The 25,191-nt window shown below is 35.2% G+C and overlaps 1 protein-coding gene across 10 annotated transcripts; it reads left to right on the top strand.

Moving 5' to 3' along the window:
- Positions 1-1,127: 1,127 nt before the first annotated feature.
- PPLAIIIBETA (patatin-like protein 6) lies at positions 1,128-15,431 on the top strand. 10 transcript variants are annotated; one of them, XM_088871952.1, is made up of 5 exons: positions 1,128-1,395; positions 1,573-1,905; positions 2,113-3,288; positions 5,023-5,337; positions 15,092-15,431. In XM_088871952.1, exons 3-4 carry the CDS (start codon positions 2,224-2,226, stop codon positions 5,314-5,316), a joined length of 1,359 nt encoding a protein of 452 aa, XP_088728078.1. In that variant the 5' UTR covers positions 1,128-1,395; positions 1,573-1,905; positions 2,113-2,223; the 3' UTR covers positions 5,317-5,337; positions 15,092-15,431. The 10 variants fall into 10 exon arrangements, with proteins under 10 accessions (XP_088728078.1, XP_088728074.1, XP_088728077.1 ...); XM_088871948.1 differs by having other exon boundaries at positions 1,559-1,905; XM_088871951.1 differs by lacking the exon at positions 15,092-15,431 and adding an exon at positions 7,732-8,544 and having other exon boundaries at positions 1,559-1,905.
- The last annotated feature ends 9,760 nt before the right edge of the window (positions 15,432-25,191 follow it).

The raw sequence follows: 25,191 nt of genomic DNA, 5'->3' as shown, positions 1-25,191 counted from the left end.
TTCTTGTCTAGAAAGCACTTTTGGCAACATAAATCTTCATGATGGCTCTAAAATCAATTTTCAATACCAACAATAAAATTTGAAACTCAAAAAATGGTACAACTATTGTGGATCTAGGAACACTTATTTTAGGGTGAAATGGACCATCTAGATAATTTGTTGCAATATTGCATATTTTATAGCTTTGAATCTTTTTTTTTTTTTCACAAATAAAATTCAATCAGTAAAGGTTTTTCAATGCTTGAATTGATTTTTATATGAGTTAAAAGAGGAGGTTTTACTTATTTTTCGATAATGCTTCGCCCTATCAAACCATTTTCCTTTATTAAAGAAACTTGCAGCGGGGATTATTCTCATGTTACATTCTACAAGTACAAAATCCATGAATTTTCGAAGGAGACCGCACGTTAAATAGCATGAGTCCGCGGCTCCCAATTTTGTGATACGCAGCCGACACAAACGGATAAACCCGCACGCGCCAAGTTCGACCGCCAATTACGGCTAGGTCCACGGAGACCGAATATCAGCCATCCGATTGGGCGACGCTTTGTCCGCACCACCGTCGGTGACCACGCCAACCTTAACTATGGTTAGTTAACGAACAAGCTAGAGAGAGAAAGAGGGAGGAGAGAGAAAGCTACAAAGAAAAGGAGGGAAGAGAGAGGAGAGAGAAGGGAAGAGAGAGGAGAGAGAAGGGAAGAGAGAGAGAGGGGGGAGAGGACAAAGAAACGGACGGTAAGAGCGGAGCGAGGAGAGGAATAATAAGAGATGGGAGACGAGAGGAGAGAGTTTAGAGTTTAGAGAGAGAGAGTAAGAATTTAGACTTTTAGAGAGAGAAAGAGTAGGAGGGAGTTTAGATTTTAGAGAGATAGAAGAGTAAAAGTGTAGGCTTTAGAGAGAGAAATAGTAAGAGTCTAGGCTTTAGAGAGAGAAATAGTAAGAGTGTAGGCTTTAGAGAGAGAAATAGTAAGAGTGTAGCCTTTAGAGAGAGAAATAGTAAGACTTCGGAGTTTAGAGAGAGAAAGAGAAAGAGTTAGAGTGTAGAGTTTAGAGAGAGAGAGAGAGAGAGAGAGGGGCGTATAATTGATTTTCGTTTGGTGCGCAGACATGTCTCAGGACTGCAAATCTTTGCTATAAAGAGCACGAGACATGCTCTGCAACCCTGCGTTTAATTCATTGCCCCCAGCCATTAAAGACACTCCCAAGCTTTCTTTTCTTTTTTTCAGCTTTTATCCCCTTCATGGTCGATCAGGTTTCATTTACAGAGCAGAGAGCCATCCATGCTTGCTAGACTCGCTAATGGATAAACAAGGACCTGTTCAATTCATGCTATAAATGATCCGCGAGGTTTCGATCAAAGCTCTTGAAAGCTGCAAATTCATGCTTTTTAAAATGGTAAGGATTCAGTCTGCGAGATTTTGATTGGAGCTCTTTGAAACTTGCAAATTCATGCTATGAATGGTTAGGATTGAGCTGTTTATGACTCCATGACCATTTCCTCGTGCAAAATGTGCTTTAAGGATTTTGAGTGACTAAGGTTCTGAATCTCTCTGTGAAGCTCTGTAAAACCAGGTTTCAGGCGTTTTGAGGGCTTCTAAGTTCTCTGATAGAGCTTGTGTATGAAGAAGCAGCAGTTAGTGAAACTACAGTCTTGAATTTGTAAAAGAAGTTTGAAGAGGAAGAAGAAGAAGCAAGCAGTTACAGTTCCATCAATGGATCTGGTTTCGTTGGCAATGAACAGGTAAGAGAGCTTTGATTTATTTGGAGAGCACTTTAATGGATTTTTGGAGCAAAACCCATTATAGAAACACAGTAGAAAAGGAGGGATTCCAATTCCAAGAGTGAGCAAAGGAACTTGCAGAAGGAGAAACATTCATGGTGGTGCTAAAGGACCAGTTCTCTGAGGTGAGTGCCATTGAAAACAACTGAGATAAGTTTTTTATGTGCAAAAACTCTATATAAAGTGCATAAGAAGCGAGTGTGAAGCTATATTTGCAAACTTTTTTCCGGAGATTGAATCAAAATTTGCAGAAACACTTCGTTTGTAACTATTTTTAAAATTTGGAAATATATTTGGAGTCTTGCAAATACTGAAGCTGAATTCTCGAGCAGAATTGTGAGCAAGAGACAAGCTGTAGTTGCATAAACATTGAGAAGGAGGAGTTCACAGGGCTCTGAATCTAGAGACATTCAAGTCTAAATGCTATAAGGGCCTCTTGTATAATGGCATCAAACCTTGAAATGGAGGAGCCTAGTATAGACACTGATAAGCTCAGCTATGAAATCTTCTCCATCCTCGAGAGCAAGTTCCTCTTTGGCTACGACGATCAAAAGCTATGGATCCCAAAGGACATCGTCGAGACCAGCCCTGCAAAAACCGAGCAAGAACCAGCAACAGCCATTAAAAGCCAGAGAGGAAAGGTGTGCGTGCTCAGTATAGATGGTTGTGGAATGAGAGGGATCATTCCTGGTAAAGCCCTGGCTTATCTTGAGCAAGCGATCAAGAACAAGAGCGGTGACCCAGATGCTAGAATCGCCGATTACTTTGATGTAGCAGCTGGGTCGAGCATCGGCGGCCTCTTCACTGCAATGCTCTTCACTCGAGGGAAGAACAATCGCCCTCTCTTTCGAGCTGACGAGACATGGCGATTCTTAGTGGAGAAAGGGGAGAGAATGTTTGGGTTTGGAGGTGGGTTTCTCAAGAAGCTTTTCAAAGGGGGCACAGCCTCTGCAACTGCAGGAATTGAACGGATTGCGAAGGAGATGTTCTCAGAGGAGGGTCGAAATCTAACACTAAAGGATACTCTCAAACCTGTTCTTGTGCCCTGTTATGATCTATCAAGCTCAGCTCCTTTTCTTTTCTCGAGAGCTGATGCTTTGGAGACAAGTAGCTTCGATTTCAATTTGTGGGAGGTTTGCAGGGCCACCATGGCTCACCCTGCTCGCTTTGAGCCGATCATGATGAGATCAGTTGATGGGCAAACGAGATGCTTGGCAGTAGATGGTGGCCTTGCAATGAACAATCCGACTGCTGCAGCAATAACCCATGTTTTGCATAATAAGCAGGAGTTTCCTTTTGTGAGGGGCGTTGAGGATTTGCTTGTATTGTCATTGGGTAGCGGGCAAGAGGAGGGGAGCTATGAGTATGAGAGGGTGAGAAAGTGGAGGTTAAAAGAGTGGGCGAAGCCATTGTTGAGGATTGTTGGGGAGGGGGTCTCGGATATGGTGGATCACGCGGTTTCCATGGCGTTTGGACAGAGCAGGAGCAGTAACTATGTTCGGGTCCAGGTATGAACAAGTTCTTTTTTCATTTTATTCAAATTTTCTTCTGATACTATTTTTTTGGGTTGGTTAATTTTTAAAATTTCAAGATTTATGGAAATAGAATCATAGGGCTTGTTAATTTCTTTTTTCAATTGAAGGAAAACTGTGTTTGCCACAAAAAGTTCAGTGAGTTTTAATTTTGTGCATCCTTTGTCCAAGATATTGGGGGCTTCTTCGGCTTTTCTTGTTGAGTGCTTGTGAGCTTCCACCCCTGCAGAAATTACTTTCAGAATAACACTTGTAGATGTTTTTAATATATTTTTTAATTTCTGGGTTTTCTTAAATTTTCCATAGAATTTTAAAAAATCCCTGGTCTTTGAGCTACCCAATAGATTCTGAAAATCTACTATTGGAGAAACCTTTAAATAGCTAGAACATTGTCTTTTTAGTTTTATTGTGGTCGTTTATTTGGAATAATAACAAAGTTACACGAGAAAATAAAGAAACATCATATGTATTTCATATATCTATAGAGATTCTCTCAGTTCCTTGTGTTGTTCTTGCAAAGTTGAACTCATACTTATTGAATTTATTGCTATTCTTTATATTTTTCTCTTATGGCTTGGGAAGTTTGTAATTCATAGTTTTTGCAACTGAGATTTCCTTTTGGAATTTGAATTGGAGTAAATAGTTTCTTTCTATATCCTGATTTTCATGCAACATCATCCTCTGTTTGTTATTAGCATTCTGCTATATCTTTTATATATTATGTTCTTGAGAATTGTTCAACTTCACTATTTTCCTGATATGAGTATTTTTCTTTGATATGAAAGAAACCTTTTGGGAGAATTTTTAAAATTGCTTCTGATGACACACTTTACCATTTATCTGGTTTTGAGAAAACAGCCAATGTATCTACCGAGAGAGAGAGAAAACAGCCAAAGTATCTACCGAGAGAGAGAGAGAGAGAGAGAGAGAGAGAGAGCAGCCAAAGTATGTTATGTGAGATGCATTCATTATCCTTAGATCCAGCACACGTATTCATTATCCATAGTTCCAGCACACTTGTTTCATTTTACTTCAAGTATTTTGCTTTAGTTGGAGAAACATAAATATGTTTCGTTTAACTTGTCTAAGAGGCATTCACTCATTTGAAATTTTTCCTCATTTGGGAGAGCCGCCCTCCTAAAAGTTATAATTGACGGAAACTTGAATATATGATGCTTCAAAAACATGGCTGGATGCTTTAAAAGCAGGGTCCTACCCCTGACATAGTAGGTCACAAGGAGCAATAAGCATTAATAGCTATCCGTTTGGCAGTACTTCCTTTATTTTGTATGGTACTATAAGGTCATCCTCATATTAGGGAGAACGTTCTACCTTCATTCTTCTTATTGCAAGTCCTGTTCTGATATGATTGGAGAACTGTAATCCTTATGCAAGGCATATTCCAACATTAAGAAATGATTCAGCTTCGCTTTTGAAAACCCAATTCTTCCTAGTCATCTTCTTTTATTATTTGGGGGGTCTTTTCAGATGGTGAAATAGACTAACAGCGTCTCTCCATGCTAAAGGAAATAACCAGAGACCTTTGCAAATAAATTCACAGTTCTTTATGACCCTTTTGTGATTCTATCTGATTATGTTAATCAAATTCATTTACTTCAAATGTTAATTAGTGATGATATGTATAAATTTTTTTTTGAGCTATATTACATCTGCCTGGTAAACTCAAGTAGAATATGGCACATTTTTCAGGCAAATGGTCTGAATACGGGCAACTGTGCAGCCAACATGGATGATGATCCAGGACCCAGCAATGCGAAGAAATTGATTAAAGTTGCAGATGATATGTTGAAGCAGAAGAATGTGGAGTCTGTTCTCTTTGGGGGCAAGAGAATTGGGGAGCAATTAAATTACGAGAAGCTAGACTGGTTTGCTGGCGAACTGGTCGTGGAGCATCAGAGGAGGAGCTGCAGAATAGCTCCCACTGTTGCTTTCAAGCAAGCAACACCTAGGACCTCATCCTTTGCTACCCCTGCAAGCTCCTAAGAGATGTTCCCTACAGATCGGGTAACTCTCTCTCTCCTCTCTCTCTCTCTCTCTCTCTCTCTCTCTGTGCAGCTCGTTCTTACACAGATTCCTTTACCCATGTTTTTCAATCTCAGTTCCAACCTGGGTTTCTGATTTTCTAGTTTGTGACAAATAGTCCAATTGATTCTTTTTTTCTTTTCTTTTCTATGGCGTTAAGTTTTACTTTACAGAATGTAAACATGCATTATGAATATGAGAACTTATGAAGAATAGATAGTCAAAAGATGTGTACAACTACAATCACCAAAAGCTATTGTCCCAACGGTGTTGACAATAGCTGTATTCAGACCTAAACTCTGCTCATTTTTCCGAAAAGAAAATGGAAATGATGTCTTTCAAAATGTAATGGAATTGCTTTTGATGTTATGTAATTACTATTGGTGCTGTGGACCTTTGGTAAATGGTTGAACTTTTCATGCAAAAGGAGTTGCAAGTAGCTGTTGTTCTTTGTCTTTCCTGGGTATTTCTCCTAGGTAAATTGGTGAAATTAGGCTTTTGGCTGAGTTAGAAAGATCATCATTGGACCAAGAATATCAGTGGACCAAACCAAGGAGTATCTTATGTTTCCATGGCTCAATTAGGTGGACACGGTTTGTGAACACCTTTCGGTCATCCATCCAACTTTCTGTCTTCCTTCACGTGTAGAACTTACCCATTCTTGGGTTAATAAAAGGAGACACTCTCCTCTTGTTTTGGGATTTGGCAGAGAAGGGTCCAAATCTAGTCCCTCTTACCTGCAAAAAAATATATTTGATCTCTTAAAACCTTTCCATCTGTAAGTGGATTGTTGAGTCATGAGTGTTGTGGCCCGAGAGAGTGTCCACCACCTCCCCAACAGGGGCAGGAGGGTTAATCTTTCCCATCTTCAGTGAACAGTTCTAAATTCTGGTAATTTTTACCTGAATTTGATTTCAGGCCCTGGTGCATCGTTTTTTTGGCTTAGTTTGGTTTAACTTGGGTCCTGAATTGTTGTTAATTTTTTTAGGGATCAAGTGGCCCAGCTCAATCAAACTCCAAATGTGCTGGGCACTTTGTTTGATTGCTATTCCTAAAATGTGCATCCCATCACATTATGAGCTTTTCATCGGTGGTCCACTACATGGGCCTCCTTAATAGTTTTTTGTCTTTAATTTCTATTTAGTTCTGCCTTTTAATTTTAGAGCATTGATTATTCTTGAATCAAAATATAGAGGACCCGTGATGACCCATGCCCTTTTTACTCGACAGGCGACAAGAACCTTAAAAAGTTCTCTAAAAATAATGCGACACCCCTTTGTTCTTAGAGTGAGCATGAGGCCAGCATCATTTCTGTCCTACAAATCTTTTATAAGAAGTTCAAATTAACCAACTTTAAATTAAAAAAAAAAAAAGAAGTTTAGATCTTACTATTTCCTAGTCGCATTGGATTTTCTATGCTCTCAATCGTACTCAAATTGTACCCGAGCGAATAAATTAGCAGACCGAACGAAACCCATTAACCCAAACCTATGTGTAACCATGTTATTTCTCATTCTATTATTTCTGGCCTGGTTGCATTATTTTCGTTGGTCTGGTCAGTTGAGCCCAATGGTTTTGAGCTTATTTGTTGAAGCCTTCTGCTTCAATAAAATCACTACTAATTGCCGAAGGGAAACACAGTAAGGAAGTCTGGTTGGGATATAGAGAAAACTGTCACTCTGTCAAATGGTCTATACCCAAGTGGTCTATACCCAGGCCACAAGTTCTTTTGCTTTTTGTAAAGAGGGAACAAAAAAGATTTGGGTTGGTCGGTCTGGTTGTTGCATGTGTGAATTATATGGTTTTGCCCATTGACCAAGGGGAAATGTCACGATAATCGAGTGGAGCTCTGCTTCAAAGCGCGATCCACCATCGGGTCGGCGAAGATTCGCAAACATCCTGGCGGGTCCCCTTTGGATTATGTTATAACATGGTACCATAATCTCCACTGGATTATGGTACTCCAATCTTTTGGGTAGTGCCCTCTCTTCCTTTTGTTTGAATTTTTTTGAAAAGTATTTTGGTCCAATTAGGTGAACCATCAGAGATTTGAACTAAAGTGAGTCCAAGGCAAGAGAAGTAGTACTAGAACTGAAAAGATCATAAAACCAGCTGGTTTGACCTGGACCAGTGGTGGTTTTGAGTGTGTTAGAATTCCATGGGCAGTCAGGATTAAAAGATACCTTGGCCATTATTTCTCTCTCCTCCTTTACTGTTTGAGAGTTTAGAAAAAAGATGGAGGGAAGAGGCACGTTGTTTACTTTTGTAGAGAGAGAGAGAGAGAGAGAGTATGTGGCATTTGGAATTCCCGGAAAAATGAGAATTAAGAATAGTTTGGTCATGTTGCTTTCTTTCCTTTTTTTGTTAGGAATGCAGGAGAAAGAAAGGGAGAGGAGACCTGTACCTTTTTTTGGAGAGAGAGAGAGAGAGAGAGAGAGAGAGAAATAGAGAGGATCATTCTGTGGCTTTAGTTTGAAATGAAGGGCCACCAGACCAGCAAAGTGACTCAAAAAGATCAAAATCTCCCAGGATTCCCTGCCTCCTTCGCCACCAGCAAAAGCTTAGTGTATTGACCCTAGAGAAAGCATTTGCTTTTCGGATTTCCCCTGGTACGGCATTTAACGCGTGCTTTGTGTTTGAGAGAGAGAGAAATGTTTTCTTACTCATCAGCCAGAGATGTTTGTCTCACTCCAGAGAGAGAGAGATGCTTGTCTTCTTACTAGAGAGAGAGAGAGAGATTTTAGAGAGAGAGAGAGGGGTTGTTGCATCGTATGCTCAGTCATCCCATCATGTCAAACATACTTCCAATAAAGACCAAAGGAAGGAAACCCAAAAGTTTTGTGGGACACCCACCCTCTCTGTGTCTTCATGTGTAGGGCAGGGGCCCCTACCCCACAAAAATTACCAAGGACTTCTGTGGTTTGGTCGGTTGGTTTCTAGTGGTGAGTGAAAAGGCCCCACCCACCCAAACCCAAAACCCAACCCCCAACCCCCATGACTGTGATGCGTTGGAGAGAAAGCTACATTCCTTGTGTGTGTTGAGAGAGAGAGAGAGAGAGAGAGAGAGAGAGCTGCACCTCTTCATCTTCATCTTCATCTTCATGCTCTAAACACTCTCATGGAGAAAGATGTTTTGTGCTTTGTAATTCATGGCATGGATCATTTTTTTATTTATTAACATTCACGGAATATGGTGAACGTCCTCGTAATTTTTTAGAAAAATTTTACCCCTTTTCTGTTTTTAAATACTAAGGATCTTAAACTAAAGTTCCTTTTTTCTTTTCTTTTTTGTACCATTAACCACAAGCTTCATTAACTGAAGATAGTAGAAATTACCGGAGAGGTACGATTGGTTTGAGTTTGATCGCCAACAATGAAATGATTGGTGTTCACCACCTTTCGTTAGGGAATCAACCTCAAAGTTAGCCTCTTTAAAACAGTGGCAAAACTCGGAAAAAGCTAGAACATAAAATGGAAATAATTTCATTTAAAAAAAAAAAAAAGGATCAATTTTCATGGGACTTCAGTCTCACCTTTAGCCCACGCAATGAGTTCCATTAGGTTATTTTGGGATGAAACTGCAGTCTTTAAGAACCATTCAGCGGACATAACAGTTAATATAATATTTAAAAATATTAAACTCACCTTCAAAGGTAAAGGCCCTTCTACTGCGTTCTCTTCAAATGTTCCACATAATACCAGTCTACAAGGATCTCCATAATACCGTCCCAATTTTTGTAGTTCCTGGGGTCATCAGTACAAATGGAGGGATTGGAATGTGCAGCAAAATCAAACTTTTTTTATAATTTCATAGTTCCCAATAAAATGGGCAGTGTAGCATTATGTGGTCTACTGATTCATAACCTTGTAAACAAAGTAGACACATTTGTTAAAATGAATCGTCTTCTCCATAGTGTGTAGTTTATTTTGATATGCTGCTCAAAGAAACAACTATATTTTCAGTGGAATATGCAACCTCCAAACTTTAGATAGATTTGGATTTACCGCTCTAAATCGATCATCATAAACGAGTCGATATACTGTTCTCACTGTGAAATCTATTGCTAGGTTAGGGTCCCAAATAAGTGTCTGTCTTTGTTAGGAGCACAAATTTTTTTTTCTAGTAGCTCCATATGTCTTTGGAACTCTTCAATGAAGTTATCAAGCACCCACCCTTGTGTCCCTACAAATAACAGACCAAGAATTGTTACTAGTCTCCTCCCCTCTTAATTCTCTCACTGGGGTTCAAAGGGTTCAAAACCTTAGAATTAGGAAAAGAATATTGAAGGGCATAATTCCCTAACCATTTATTAAGCCACAATAAGGTTTGGTCACCCTTTCCCACCAATTTATGGCAATAGCGAAGGTAAATAGGTCTACAACTTTCTATCCCCTTCCGAGTACTCCACAGAGAAGATTTTGATCTTATGCTTTTGATAAGTCCATAGAACACATCCATCCCATATTTATGTCTAAGAACTTCATGAAAACACCAGAAACCATTTAGTCAGCATGCTTTCATTCATCAGTTTTAGCTTCATAGTCCCCAACCCTCTGTTTTTTTTATCGAGGCACAAACTTTAATCCCATTTCACTAATTTCGATTACCTCCAATCTCTAATTTCGATTTCCTACTATCTCTAATTTATCGATACCCGTAGCTAACTCTATACATTTAAGAAAAACCCAAAGGTGCTTTATTCCTCTTTTCTTCTGGGTTGCAAAAGGTGATGGTATATTGGAGGTGGGATATCATTAATCCATTGCTGCCTATATTGATACCGGTAAGCATGTCTTTTTCAACCATTGAATTCAACATAACATAAAGACTTTCAGCCACTAAGGTGTAGAGATATCGTGATAAGAGATCCCCTTAAAAATTCCACTAGAGGCCTTAAAATAACCATTGGATTTCTCATTAAAAAGTATAGAAAAGTGAGTAGATGAAATACGTCATTGTATCCAAAGTCTCTATCTAGATCTGAAGCCCATTTTTTCCATTATCTTATAGAGAACTTGTCGATCTACTATCATAAGCTATCTAAAAGTCAATTTTGCATATCAACCCAGGATTTTGGTCTTTTAATTACAATGAATACATTCCTGTACAATGAGAATATGGTCCATGATCTGCATGTCCTTCAAGAAAGCAAATTGAGGCGCACTAATCACAAAACGCAAAACTTCAGGTAATCTGTTGGCCAGAACTTTTGTAATAATCTTGTATAAACTATCCAATAATAAACTTATAGGCTTAATATCTTTGACATCCTCTATCACAATCTTTTTAGGTATAAGAGCAACAAAATTGGAATTCATAACCTTCCTGATTTTTCCCTTTGCGAAAAATTCCTGTAAGCATAAGACCGTCCTTCAGTAGGTCCCAAAGCCTTTGGAAAAAGGCCAATAGAAATCCATCGGGCCCCTCGATTTGACTCTACCTAGGCCAAAAACCTCCTCTTTGATCTCGTTTATTTCAAATTTACATTCCACCCAAGAGTCATTTCCGAAGGGAGCCAAGGAACATGGTCTATAGAAAACATTCTCGTCCCATCGAGAAAAGCTTTTTGAAAATGGTCAACCAACACCTCTTCAATCACACATGGATCATTACGATCTACTCAATTAACTCTTAAGTTTTTATATGGAATTATTCCTCGTCATGGAATTTGCAATAGTACGAAAGAACTCATTGTTTCAAATCCCCTTCTTTTAACCATTTAGTTCTCGACTATGGCCTCCAGTGTACCTCTTTCATATTTAACAAATCAGGTAAATATGTAATAAGGTTGCATCTGTTCTTCAGATAGAACAACTCCTGAGAACTATTGTTCATTCAACTCTTCTATGTGAAATAGAGTTTTGTTTGGATACTTCCCCAAGATTTGTTCTTCCATTTCACTGCATTTTCATTTAGCAATTTTAATTTCCTAGCCATTTGATGGCCAACCCACCCCTAGCCTAGTGGACTGCCAAAAGTCCTCCACCTTGTTTAAGAATTCTCTATCCGAAAGCTAATTACGTTCAATTCTAAAAGGGTATGGACCATAATTGAAACCATCAGTATTGAGTAGAAGAGGAGCATGATCTGACCCCACCTTAATAATCGCCCTTTGGAAATTGGTTTGGTTGATGAAATAGTTCGTAATAAAAAAAATCCGTCTTAACAATGTTAAAATTGGATTAAGAATTTCACCATGTAAAATGAGCCACACTAGAAAATTCTTTAAAAAATAAACTTCTTTCATCACTATGATTGGGGCCGTATATATTTGTCGAACACTAGGGTGTACTCAATTGTTCTTGAGCTCTGATCCTTGCTATTGATCTTGAGGTATTCTATTGAGTCTTATTCTCTCTGTGTTATTGCTCTATGTGTTTTGTTCTTGAGCTCTTGAAGCAAAGAGCTCTTATTCTCTTTGTGTTATTGATCTTGAGGTATGCTATTGATTTTGATTTTCGTCATCTTTCTCTCTATATCTCTTCTTTGAGCTTTGATCCTTCCTATTGAGCTCTGATCTGTGTTCTTTATCTTTCTCGAGGTATTTGCCCCCGACTGCCCTAACCACAACGAATAGTATTGATGTGTTTTATTTAATAAAATCAGAGTGGATAGCACACCTTTTATTTATGATTTTACAAATATTTCGCAACAGCCCAATAGATAAGAGTTCAGTTACAAAGAAAATAGAGCTCAGTTACAAACTGATTATTCAAACAGTGTAATAAAATCTGAGTCCTTTGTTTTTGTGTTTATTTGGCCATTTTACAGATTTTTTGCAACAGTCCAATATATTAGAGCTCAGTTACAAAAAAAAAATAGAGCTCAGTTACAAGTTACAAACTGATTATTTAAACAGTTTGTAATAAAATCTGAGTCCTTTTTTTTTGGCGATTTTACAGATTTTTCACAACAACCCAATAGATCAGAGCTCAGTTACAAACTGATTATTCAAAAAGTTAGTAATAAAATATGAGTCCCTTTTTTTTGTGTGTTTATTTGGCGATTTTACAGATTTTTTCACAACAGCCCAATAGATCAGAGCTCAGTTACAAACTGATTATTCAAACAGTGTGTTATAAAATTTGAGTCTTTTTTTTTGTGCTTATTTGGCGATTTTACAGATTTTTAGCAACAACCCAATAGATCAGAGCTCAGTTACAAAAAAAATAAAGCTCAATTACAAATTGATTATTCAAACAGTTTGTAATAAAATATGAGTCATTTTATTTATTTTTGTTTATTTGGCGATTTTACAGATTTTTCTTAACAACCCAATAGATCAGAGCCCAGGTACAAAAAAAAATAGAGCTCAATTACAAACTGATTATTCAAATAGTTTGTAATAAAATCTGATTCCTTTTTTTTTTGTGTTTATTTGGCGATTTTACAGATTTTTCACAATAGCCCAATAGATCGGAGCTCAGTTACAAAAAAAATAGAGCTCAATTACAAACTGATTATTCAAACAATTTGTAATAAAATCTTAGTCCTTTTTTTCGTCTGTATTTGGCGATTTTACAGATTTTTCGCAGCAGCGCAATAGATCAGAGCTCAGTTACAAACCCCATTTTCAAACATTGGGTAAAGCAAAGTGATTCGGTCTTGTGAAATTTGTTAATAGATTACATCTTACTCAAGTTAGGCATTTCATGTTTTTCTTCTTATATTTTGAGTTAATTTGCAGCATGTGTATTAAAATTAAAGGTTCTTGGCATGATTGCATCTTAGTGAGTTATTTTGAGTTCCTTCTTGGTCTGATTGCATCTTACTGGGTGATTAGAGGTTCTTGGTGTTCACTTTCGTCTTCTTTTTTTCTTTTTTCTATAAAGTGGCCAAATAAGGATTCTACTTACGGTAACTTTAGTTTGCATATTTTGAATAAATAGATTGAATATACGATTCGTTTCAGGAAGATGCAGCCTGATATATTTTTAATTGGTTTCTACGAGGTTTGTGCTTCTTGGTTCTTGGTTATTTGAGCCATTTTGGTTATTTCAATTCCTTCTTCTTTAATATTTTTGTTACTGATCTATGGTTATTTGATTTGATCCTTTCTGGCTGGAATTTATCATATTCGTTCTTTAGCTTTTCAACTTCTGGAATTTGCTTTTCAACTTCTGGAATTTGCTTTTTTGAGTCGTTCCATCAATGACTTCAGCAAAGTGTGAATTTATCATATTCGTTCTTTAGCTTTTCAACTTCTGGAATTTGCTTTTCAACTTCTGGCATTTGCTTTTTTGAGTCGTTCCATCAATGACTTCAGCAAAGTGTGAACAAAACAAAGAGATAAAAATACTGAAAAAGCAGCAAATGAATGCAACTTGTGGCTATTTTTTATGTTTTTTGAAAAACTACAAGAGTTTCTCAATGCATATGGTGTGGGAGTTTTTTTCATGAGTAGATAACTATAGGAATATTACTTTTTTTGTTATTTTGTATGTTTGGGTTTGTTGAATTTTACTTAGCTCTAATTAAGAATGCTGCAGCTACCATGCTCTTTTTGGTACTTTTCTGTGTTTAATGAATAGTGCTATTTGGTTCATGAAATCTAATATATTTTTTCTTATGCAAACAAGATGTGCATGAATTACCATCATTTTTATTTTTTTTATTATTTTTTGTTATTTTTGGATTTGGGTTTTTGACTATTTTCTCTGTGATATGGTGCTAATCTTGCTTCCTTTTTGTGAATAAAATACTGAATTTTACTGGAATTGAGAATAATCTTGCTTATTTTTTTGTGATTTTTGTTTTTGGGTTTCTTGAGTTTTACTTAGCTCCAATTATGAGTGTTGTAGTTACCATGCTCATTTTGTTACATTTCTTTTTTAAGAATAATGCTTATGGGTTCATGAAATCTGATATATTTTTTCTAAGATATACAGCTATGATGTGGGTTTGTTTATATCATTTTATGCAAACAAGAAAATACATGAATTACCAACATTTGCATTTTCTTATTATAGCTATGATATGGGCATTTTCAATTATGTATGTTTAAACTATTACAGGTTATTGTTGAATGGGCTGGTTTTGTACATCATTATATATGGATTCATGAATTGTGAATGTTGCTTGACATGCATCACAAATGTCTTAATAGATAACATACAAAGGTTGTGTGCTATTATAATAAATAGAGAGGGAGAACACAAATGTTGTGTGCATGGCTTGTGAATGACGTATATTTTTTGAATTGTGGGTGACATATATTTTTTAGGTAGGGATATGGATGCATCAGTGGTGAATGTAAGTAATGCTCAAGTTATTACAAGTTATTGTTGAATGGGCTGATTTCTTACAACTTGTATTGTGCATGTGTGTTTTAATTGGCTGATTTCTTACTGCTTGCATTTTCAGTTATGTATGTTTAAACTAGAAAAATCATTCTATTAGAAAACTTTTGGACCATTAATTTCAATTGTTTTTAGATGTACCACTTATTTGCATCCATCTTTAAGATGGATACTTTATATTCTTGGTGTGCCATTATAAGTCTTTTTTTTTTTCATTTCCCGCTTATTCATACAAGATCTCTGATCAAATGCACTACAAACCTAGAATAGTATCTGAATGTTGATATCACGAGCTTAATAGGGTCGGGGTTTAATGAAACTATAGTAATCAATGAAACTTTAGAATTTAGATCAATGGATTGATTGTTTATGACTAGTTATTATTCCTTCTTAGGAATGCACATTATTCCTTACTAAAGTAGCTATTCCTTCTTAGGAATGCAACTTGGAGCATTATTGTGGTATCAAAATTGCTATTGTTAGAAGGCACTGCTTTCTCTTCCAGCGGGTTAGCAGTGGAATTCAGAACTTGGGGGTAAGAACCAAGTTGCTTTGAACCCATATTTGTTCACATAGGATTGCCTTGTAAATACTAACATGAACTGGAAATCTTGCCAATCAAGTAAATGTCTTGGCATCACGAGCTTAATAAGGTTGGGGCTATGAATTTAATCCATTTTAGGGTATTATTATGTTTCTGTTGTTGTTTTACTATTTCATTGGATTGACTTGGGCTGTTATTTGTTTAAGCAATGAATCTGATTTTCCTTCTTGAAGTTTTTCTCTCTAAGGTCAATTTCTTAAGCGCCCCTCTCGAAATAGGGAGGGTCCTATATTATTTCATAAAGTATGTCCTATTTTGAACTATGATTCAATATATGTACAATAGATAATTAAGGAGAGAAGGACAAATAATGTACAAGGGAAGCTTGAATTCAAGAGATACATGCATGCTTGTGGCCTTTGGTGCTTGAGATTAGGATAATATATAATTGAAAAAAGACTCAACAAATTGTATACCCACAATAGTAAAGAAAATATATTGATTTTTACTTTAAGTCAGTGGATTAAAAAACTAGTGATTTGATACACAATATTGAATTGAGGTTGTGCTTGACATTTATATATATATATATATCAATCCAATGTACTTTACTTTCAATTGATATTTTATCCCAAAAAATAAAATTCTCAAAATTAATAAAAAATAAATAATTTTTAGGTCTCAAAATTATGGATGATGGCTTCTTTCATTTGTATGATGGTTTGCTTTATGGATGATGAAAGAGATGGCTTCTTTCATTTATATGTGGGATGGATTTTTTCATTTTAATGTCAAAGATTACTTCATAATTTGCTTTATGGATGATGGTTTGATTGAAGATTGCTTTATGGTTTGCATGTTATAAATATGTATGTGGATGGCTTCTTTCATTGGTATGTGTATGGCTTTTTACATTTTAATGTCAAAGAGTTCTTTATGGTTTGCTTTATTGTTATGGATGACTTCTTTCATTTGTAGTTATGGATCCCCTACGGTGTTGGTTGGTGGTCATATTATGTGTTGCATATACAACGTGTTTCATTGCATATTGGCATATCACTACCTAAATGAGGAGGGGTCGTGTTCATACTTCAATTTTTATTGAGGCTAATTATGTCCAATACCTGCAGTCAGGGCACACTCATAAGTGCTTCAACAAATTACGAATTGAGGAAAATGCTTTTATCAGTCTATGTAATTTATTAAAGGAGATGACAAACATTATAAATACAAAACATTTGGCAAGTGATGAATAAGTAGCCATAGTTTTAAGCACCGTCACACACGATCAGCGGAATAGGGTGGTCCAGGAACGGTTCCAACATTCAGGGCAAACCATAAGTTACTTTTGCCATAGAGTTTTAAAAGCGATCTTAGAATTAGAACCCTTGTTCCTGCAAGCACCAAGCAATGAAACACCTGCCCACATTGCTGGTGATACACTACGCTTTCACTCATATTTCAAGGTATACGAGCGTAAGTATTCCACATTGTCGTTCTCACATCCACTGAGAACTAATATATAATGGTGATTGTTTGTCTTAATAGGATTGTGTCGGAGTTATTACTTTCAATTGATATTGTATCCCAAAAAATAATATTCTACAAATTAATAAAAATAAAAATATGTAGGTCTCCATTTTAACATTTTACATTTTGCCTATTACTTAAAACTAATCCAATATAGATACCCATAACTTCTTTAACTTCTCAGGAGGTTATCAAACATAGAAACCAGGAACTTCTTAACTTCTCAAGAGGATATCAAACATAGAAACCAGGAACGTCTTAACTTTCTAGGGAGGTTATCAAACACAAAAACTAGGAACTTCTTAAGTAACTTCTAATTTACAGTGAGGAACTTCCAATTTGTGGTTCATGAACTTGCTTCCAGTTATCAAACAAGAAAAGAGAGCTTTTTATGAAGAGAAACATTATGATGGTGCCAAACATGAGAAGAGAACTTCCTTTGAAGAGAAACATTGTGATGGTGCCTCTTGTAGATTCTCGAAGATTAAGAGGTTTGTTTTTTGTAGAGAAGCAGTTCCCATATAGATTTTGGGTCGTTCACTTTTAGTTAGAGAGAAAGTTTCTCGTTGCTCTCGTCTCTATCTGGTGTTGTTGGTAATGGTTATCAGAAGTAACCAAAAGGAAGGAATGGTGGTTTAAAAGGGTTCGTTTGACTTGGTTTTTTTGTCCAGGTTTGTTTCAAAATTGTTGCTGTAACTCTCATTAGTATAATAGATTTCAGTTTGCCGTGCCCGTGAATGTAGCCCTCTTGAGTGAAACACGTAAATCTTTGTGTTCTTGTACGTATTTCATGATTTATTTCTTATACTTTATTAGTCAAATATTAATCTAGCGGGTTTAAAGCTTCCGTGCGCACTTCCACGCGCACAACAAGTCTGAATGCTCCTCTTCTGCAGCCACCTCATTAGCTTCCTGCACAGCCAATGGTGCTACTAAGAATGGTTCCTGCAACTCCTAAACCATCCATTCTCATCATTTGATTGTGGAGATGACCTATAATTATAATAATAGATATCGATCAACTTTAAAGCAGAACAATAGATCATCTCCACCAACTGTTAATAAGGATAGATGGTGGATGGCCTATCAAGGCCTAAATTTCAGTAGTCTCTCATTCAGTGGGAGCGATTGAGAGATTGAAATCTTAACGTCTTGCGAAATGGAGCCCAGATTCTTTTACCCCAAGCACACATGAGGCATCGAGCGTTCACGTGTTGAGAAAATAATTTCTCAAGGAGGTGTGAGGGTTATCTCCTAGTCAGGATTTTATAGGTTAGCCTCATATTTAGCTGCAATCGGCCAGGGCTTGCTCTTCTACTGAAATTTTTTATGCAGGCTCAATTTGATTGTTTAGAGCCTCGACTCTATATAAAATTTTTCCTTAAAAAAAATGATTAATAATCAGAGATTTTAGAAAAATCTAGAGAATAGGATAATATAAAAATAATGCATATCACAAGAAAAACTCGATAATAACAGTAAAAAAAAAATCCAACTGACGTATAATTCTTATGGTTTTTTATTTTTAATTAATCTAAATTTTATATGGGTAATCAGCTTGACAAGGGATCTGAGTCAACTCGGCTGAGTCTCCGAACATTAAGCCAGATCTACAGCACTAGAGTTGCCTTTTGTTGAAAGAAAGTTTGCAAAATAAAGAACTATGTGAAACTATATCCAAAATTATATCAATAACATGAATACATGACAATTGAGAGTACATATAGTGTTTTAATTTTGTTTTTTGTATCAATAAGATTGCATGGAAATTTTGGGCATCCACACTTCTGACAAAGGCACATTTGTTAATAATATATAAAAAATTTAATTAAATTAAATGGCCAAAATACCTCTCCAAATTCTATGAGTATTTTGGTTAAATTACTTTTATATACCTTTAATATGTGTTCCCATGTTGGAAGAGTCTACACCCAAAACTTTAGTCTAATTCAATTGATTGAGAAAAATAAAATTAGAATATTGATACATACTCTCTAGATTAAATGATAGTATATGGCACTTTGCATAAGAAAAAAAATGTTAGCCCTTGTGTGTGGGTCGGTGTTTGAATGCACCCACCATTATCAATGGTAACCTTAGAATTTCCTACTCTAAAATTTTTGACAATAAATGTCCTTATAAATATGAAAATTATATTAATATTAGAGTATTTGAAAATTTTATGAAAGGCATATTTATAATTTTAAATTACTTTTAAAATTCAATCCCCATTCAAAAGAATTTTTTTTGTAAAACACCTTACTGATTTTTAGCTAAAAGAAGGGAAATTTATATACGGACCGGATTAAAGGTCCATTATATAACGAAATAGCCAAAAAAATTGCCGTTATTATCAAGAAGGATAGAATCCTTCTTTTAATTTTTTTGACAATTTTGACCACGGTCCGATGGTATCGTAACCCCACTCCCGTCAAGTCCATTAAGTACTTTTTGCCTTTTTTTTTTTTATCTTTTTATTATTGTAGCCTCTGACCGATGTTAAAGCAGAACGATATTGTTTATAACAAATAAATTAAAAGTTCAAACGGTCCCGCATTATGTTAAAAAAAATTGAACAAAATGCGGTCCGATGTTCATGACATGGGACCAACATTGTTCACTACAAATCGTTTCATGTGTGTTTTACCAGACGAGATCCGATGTTCCTAACATTGGACCGACATTGTTCATAACAAATAGTTTCATGGGTGTTTTACCAGACACCCTACGGGAAGCAATCAACCTGGGCTCTCTGCAATTAAACGACAATCAATTTGAAGGTTTCTTTTCATAGAAGACATCAAAGAATTAGAGTTTCTGAATCTGGGTGGCAACAAAAATGGAAGGAAAGATCCCAGAGTTTATTGGGAATCTTTCAAAGTTTCGTGTTCTTGTTCTCAAATCCAATTATTTTAATGGAAGCATCCCCAAAAAGATAACTCAGTTGAAGAACCTCCAGTTCATGGATTTATCGCAGAAATGGATTGCTTCTTCAGAAGCAAATTAAAGACTTTTATCTCCTCAGTTATATAATAGAGTTAGTGTGTCTCGACTTTGAACTAGAATGGTGAGCAAAGGCTCAAAACTCCTCATCCTAAAATGAGCATTCTTACCAAAAGATTTGGGAAAATTTGGACGTTTTTAACTTAATTATCAGACCGCATCTTAACCCAACTCCTGTTAACGCCTTCCATTAACCCCCCTCCCGTCAAACATCGAGGTCGAAATTGTCAAAAATAATAATAATTGAGAATTCTATCTTTCTTAATAATAACGGTCTATTTTTTTTTTGCCATTTTGTTATAACGGACCTTTAATCCGTATATAAATTTCCCCTAAAAGAATTCCAAGAAACCTACAAGCTTGTAGGGTCTACATTAGGACAGTGAACTATAGGCCACACCAAACTGTAGTCCACACCCCATGATCACAGTCATGAAACCACCTATCTAGGAAGAAAATATTTATGTTGAATTGAAATTGGTTGAAATAATATTTGATAAAGTCCCACGAAAGGCATAAAAATCATGGGAATCGAAACAAATTCCGTTATGACGATACACTGTAGCATAGAAACAAATAATATTTGATATGTCGTCCCACAAAAGGAGTAGGGACTTGCGCCATCAGGTCAGGTCTAACTCCAAGTGCCGAGCTTGAGGGCTCTGCTTCCTAAATATTTGATTTTTTTCCCTCTATTTTTTCTCTTTATCTTATCCTTCTTACTTAAAAAACTCTCCTCCTGTTTTTTGCTGATTTCGTAAGCTTTCTTTTCTGGTTTTACACAAATTGGCCATCGGCCGATCATATGTAAGGAAGAGGTTAATAGTTTAGAAATGGAAGACATTAAATTGAAATTTCGAAATTTTGAAACAAAAATAGATATAATAGTTTAGAAATGGAAGATACTACAAAACGTTTATAGATGAAATTCTACTGTATTTCACCTACACTTCATCACCGTCCAAAGTTCATCACACAGTCATAGTTGTCTAGTAGTATTTGAATTTTTATAATTATTGTACTAATCAGATTTATCTAAAATTTGGGGCATGACCAAGTCACCCCAAAATAAAATATTAAAATATAATAGCCATAAAATAAAATGATAAAATTATCCCAGAAACTTTATAGGGGTATTTTACATCATTTTATCATTCAAATTATTTGTTTTATATGTTTATTCATGTGCATCTCACTAAGACGCACACACCTACAAAATTTTAGATCATTATGATTTATAAAAAAATATTAAAATTCAAATAATATTAGACATATGTGACCGTATGATAAACTTTAAACGATGATAAAGCGGTAAGTGAAGTAATGTAGAACTTCACCTAGAGACGTTTTGTAGTGTTTCCCATATATATATATATAAAGAGAGAGAGAGAAATTGATACCATACATACTCACATTCAATGCATGCAGTTTTAAGTTCAGCATTTTTTAAACATAAAACATAATAGCAAAATTTCGAATCAGCACTGTCTTTGATTTTATTGTAATAATTATATATTATTATTATTATTATTTATCTTTTGAAAATCTATTCCGATCGATTTGATTAGTGAATCAATTTTGAATAAACCACACTCCTCACATGTTCTTTAGCTGTTTCAATCTTAATGGGATTCTTTGAGATCACATATAATATGGGAAGAGATCCCACCACTACCAATCTCAATGTAATGGGTGTGATGTGATGGTTTCCCTTTTAAGTTTGCCAAAATATATTCTACTCCCTTAGGATTTTACTGTTCATTTACTCCCTCGGGTAAATTCAACCAAGGATTAGGTTTTAGACTCCAAATTTTGGGGATATAATCTTTTTAACACTTCAATAATCTTTTTTTTTTATGTAATTTCACCTTCTAAACACTCGAAAAAAATAATGTCTTAAGATTGAATAGAAACTGTATAAAATTTTTAGAGGGTGAGATCTAAGCCTTAGAAAACTCAAATTTTATTTTTTATTTTTTTGAGAATAATTATTGAGTGAGTCTTAGGTGGTTGCTAAAGTTTCTTATTAAAAAAATCTCCCAAGGTCATTTGACCGAAGGAGCGGAAATAAACAATGCACTCGAGGGAGCATACTATACGTGCTCTTTTAAGTTTTAGCCATCCTTTATTCCGAGTGAGGCACGTGGATAGCTTCTCATTACATTGATAATGAAGCTCCACTTAATATGTCCTTTTATGGGCTTTCCATCAACTTTGTGGGCCAAAAGTGGTTTTCTTTCAAATCTCTCAAGGCTTTTTTCATGGTTCCTTGAATGGTTTCTCCTTTATTTTGGTTATGTATTTCTTACCAGGCCCCTCTCTCTCTCTCCCCTAACAATTGAGTACAAAATCACTAATATATCCTCTTTTTACATATTTATTTTCTCAACACTGAAGTACAAAATCACTAATATATCCTCTTTTTACATATTTATTTTCTCAACACTGAGAAGTTAACTGCAATGTGAAGAACTTGATTCTCACATTCATTGTGATGAACTTAATTTACAGGCACAGAATGTAGTGCACAAGGTGTAGTAAATGAAGAAGTTACAAACTTACAGATAAGGAAAAAGTTTATATAGAGCCGATGTTCTAAACACTCAAATTAAAGCGCATCTCCAAAATTTGACAAGAGGTTTTTTTTATGCCCAAATGTCTTCAAATTGATCATCTCGACATCAAGGGTTGTGGACATGACAAAAAAATTAATGCGTCTTGTAATGCATTTTTGGACCGTCAAATTTGAAGATTTTCAAGTTTTCATAGATCTGCTCTATCTACACTATTTTTTAAGCTTTAAATTTTATAATCAAAGATGAAAATATATTTTAAGACTATCTTGATACTATTTGATTGTTTAGAGCCTTGGCTCTATACAAACCGCACCCCGGTAAGGTAAAGCAATGAAGGACTTAAGGAGGAGCATGATGCACTAAATAGTGCTTATGGCAGTATGATACGGCTCGGTCAATACAAGATGATACAAGTAGCACGTATGAGAATGAAGAATGTTGTGCTGCTTAGGAAATGAGCACTAAGCTGAACAAAGAGTAACAATTTAAGTTCATATTTACCAAAATGAAAATTTATCCAAATACCTATAAGAGATGACCTACTTAAGTATAATAAGTATAATATTAAAAAGTTCATCTCTCATATAAATATTCTGATAAATTTCCCCTATTGAAATGCATGCCGATAGAAGTAGAGTAAGAGTAAGAGTAGCTGTCAAGATGCATTAGATAAAGTATGGTTCAAATGCTATAAAAACAATGGGGTAAAAAAATATGAGAAGAAAGGGGCATGATATATATGCTTTTTTATACTTGGCAAGGTATGGATTATACAAAGGATTTTATACTATAAAACTATTTATCTTTGTTGTAAGGAGGTCATAGTTATTTTTGGCTATCAAATGTCAAATTGGATGGTTTAGAGTGTGTCACGGAGCATTGAACTTTGAGTTTAGTCAATGGCACACTTGGAACCACCTGACCATCTTGTACCAAAAGTAAATAATCTCTGCATATACTTTTCCTTATATAAATAGTAGTGACAACAATTGGCAACAAAATATACAAATAACGTATCAAAGAATTTATTAAAATCAGCGTCGAGATTTGGGCACAACTTAGAAACTCTTATGCTCATACTCCCAACAAGACCATAAATCCTAAAATTACAATGTTGAACTTAATGTGAACATTTATTGAAATTGATACAACAGGTGTGAGGTTCTCTACAAATCTTAGAAAGAAGGTGAGAATTATTAGGCGGCTTTTACCATAATTATAAAGACTAGTCCAAAGGTTTAGGATTTAGCTAGTCGGACTGTCAATCAGTGCCTAAACCAATTTAATTTAAAGCAAAAATTATGTTTAGTGGAAAACCTGTTAAAAGCAATTTTTAGCATTTTTGACTTATCAAATCTACTAATTTTGACCGGCATTTTATTATAATATTTTTTTTTATTGTTAGTCTACTATTTTTATGTCTCTTTTTTATCTTTTGAAAATCTAATCGTATAAGGTTGTCATGCTCAAGACCACATAAGATCCTATCATTAGCCGAAAGATATTCTACTCCATCAAGAGTATATTGTTCATTTACTCCGAGCCCTCGGATAAACTCTACCTAAGACTAGTTTTTGGTCCCCAAATTTTGGGGATATAATCTCTTGAAGATATAAATTGATCTCAACAAAAAAAATTTCCTAATTGCACCTTCTAAACACTTGAAAAAAAAAAAAAATGTTTTAAGATTGAATAAAAACCGTTTAATTTTTAAAGGGTAAAATCTAAGTGTTGAAAAGCTTAAATTTCATTTTTATTTTTTGAAAATAATAATCGAGTGATTCTTAGGCGGATCGAAAAAAATCTTTCAAGTACGTCATTTGATTGAAGGAGAAGCAAACTATGCTCCCGAGGGAGCATAGCATAAAGTTTTAGCCATCTTTTGTCGTGAGTGAGCCACGTGGAAGCTCCACCTAGATTGATAATGAAGCTCCACCAAATGTCCTTTTACGAGCTTTCCATCGCCTTTGTGGGGCAAACGTGCTGCTCTTTTGTATATCGACTCTTTTTACATGGTTACTTGTGTGTTACTTCTTTTCTTTATTTTATTTTATTTATTTATTTATTCAATGCGATGATATATTATAAAACTATTTTCCTTTGGTGCAAGGAAATAAAGCCTCACCTCCAATTTATGTCTGAAAAATACTCCGGGTATAAAAAATCCTTAAGATGGCTCTAAAATCCATTTTTACCGTTTATTATGAAACTTGTAGCTAAAAAAATAATATAGATATTATAGTTTTGATAAGCGTCTTGTAGCCCAAAAAATAATATAGATATTATAGTTTTGATAAGTGTAATAATCGTATGAGACGTTCTCACACTTGTGTGAAGGACTTCAAAAGATCACCATTAAATTCGACACAGATCTCTAGAAAAATAATCACATATGTGTAGGACTTAATTTTTTAAAATATATGTGTCAAATTTAATGGTGATCCTTTGAGGTCCTACACACATGGGTCTGGGAGGGTCTCATAGGATCATTACTTATTTGAAAATAAACGATCTAGATAATAGGTTACAATATATGCTATTTTTACGGTTTGGAATTCTTTTTTTTTTCTTTTCGCAACTATAATGATCTAGGTTGAGGTGATAGATTTGTAGGTTTTTTTATGCTTGAACTATAATTTTCTATGAGTTCTGAGGTGAAACTTTATATCTTCCACAAAGCAGTGGTTTTATTTTAGTATTTTTTTTTATAAATTACTTTAAACAACAAGATGTCAAGTCTTAAAGCTTAAGATGGATTTTAGAGATCCATAAATTTTATTTTGAATTGTGAGCTTAGCCAATGACACATCCTTGTCTATCCCATTTCGGACCACTAGTGGTTGTAACTTCCTTATACTAAAGATAAACAGTCGTACTCTACAT

Source organism: Amborella trichopoda, chromosome 7, assembly GCF_054954075.1.
Source record: "Amborella trichopoda isolate Santa Cruz 75 chromosome 7, AtrichopodaSantaCruz75HAP2 v2.0, whole genome shotgun sequence".
In the NCBI taxonomy this organism is placed as follows: domain Eukaryota; kingdom Viridiplantae; phylum Streptophyta; class Magnoliopsida; order Amborellales; family Amborellaceae; genus Amborella; species Amborella trichopoda.
The sequence above is the reverse complement of the archived record's forward strand: the minus strand, read 5'-3'. Positions and strand labels throughout refer to the sequence as shown.

Bases quoted from the DNA above. Each gene is read 5' to 3' on its own strand.
- PPLAIIIBETA (XM_088871952.1), top strand. From the start codon at position 2,224: ATGGCATCAAACCTTGAAATGGAGGAGCCTAGTATAGACACTGATAAG. The intron at 3,289-5,022 runs GTATGAACAAGT...CACATTTTTCAG, and splicing joins GTAACTATGTTCGGGTCCAG to GCAAATGGTCTGAATACGGG.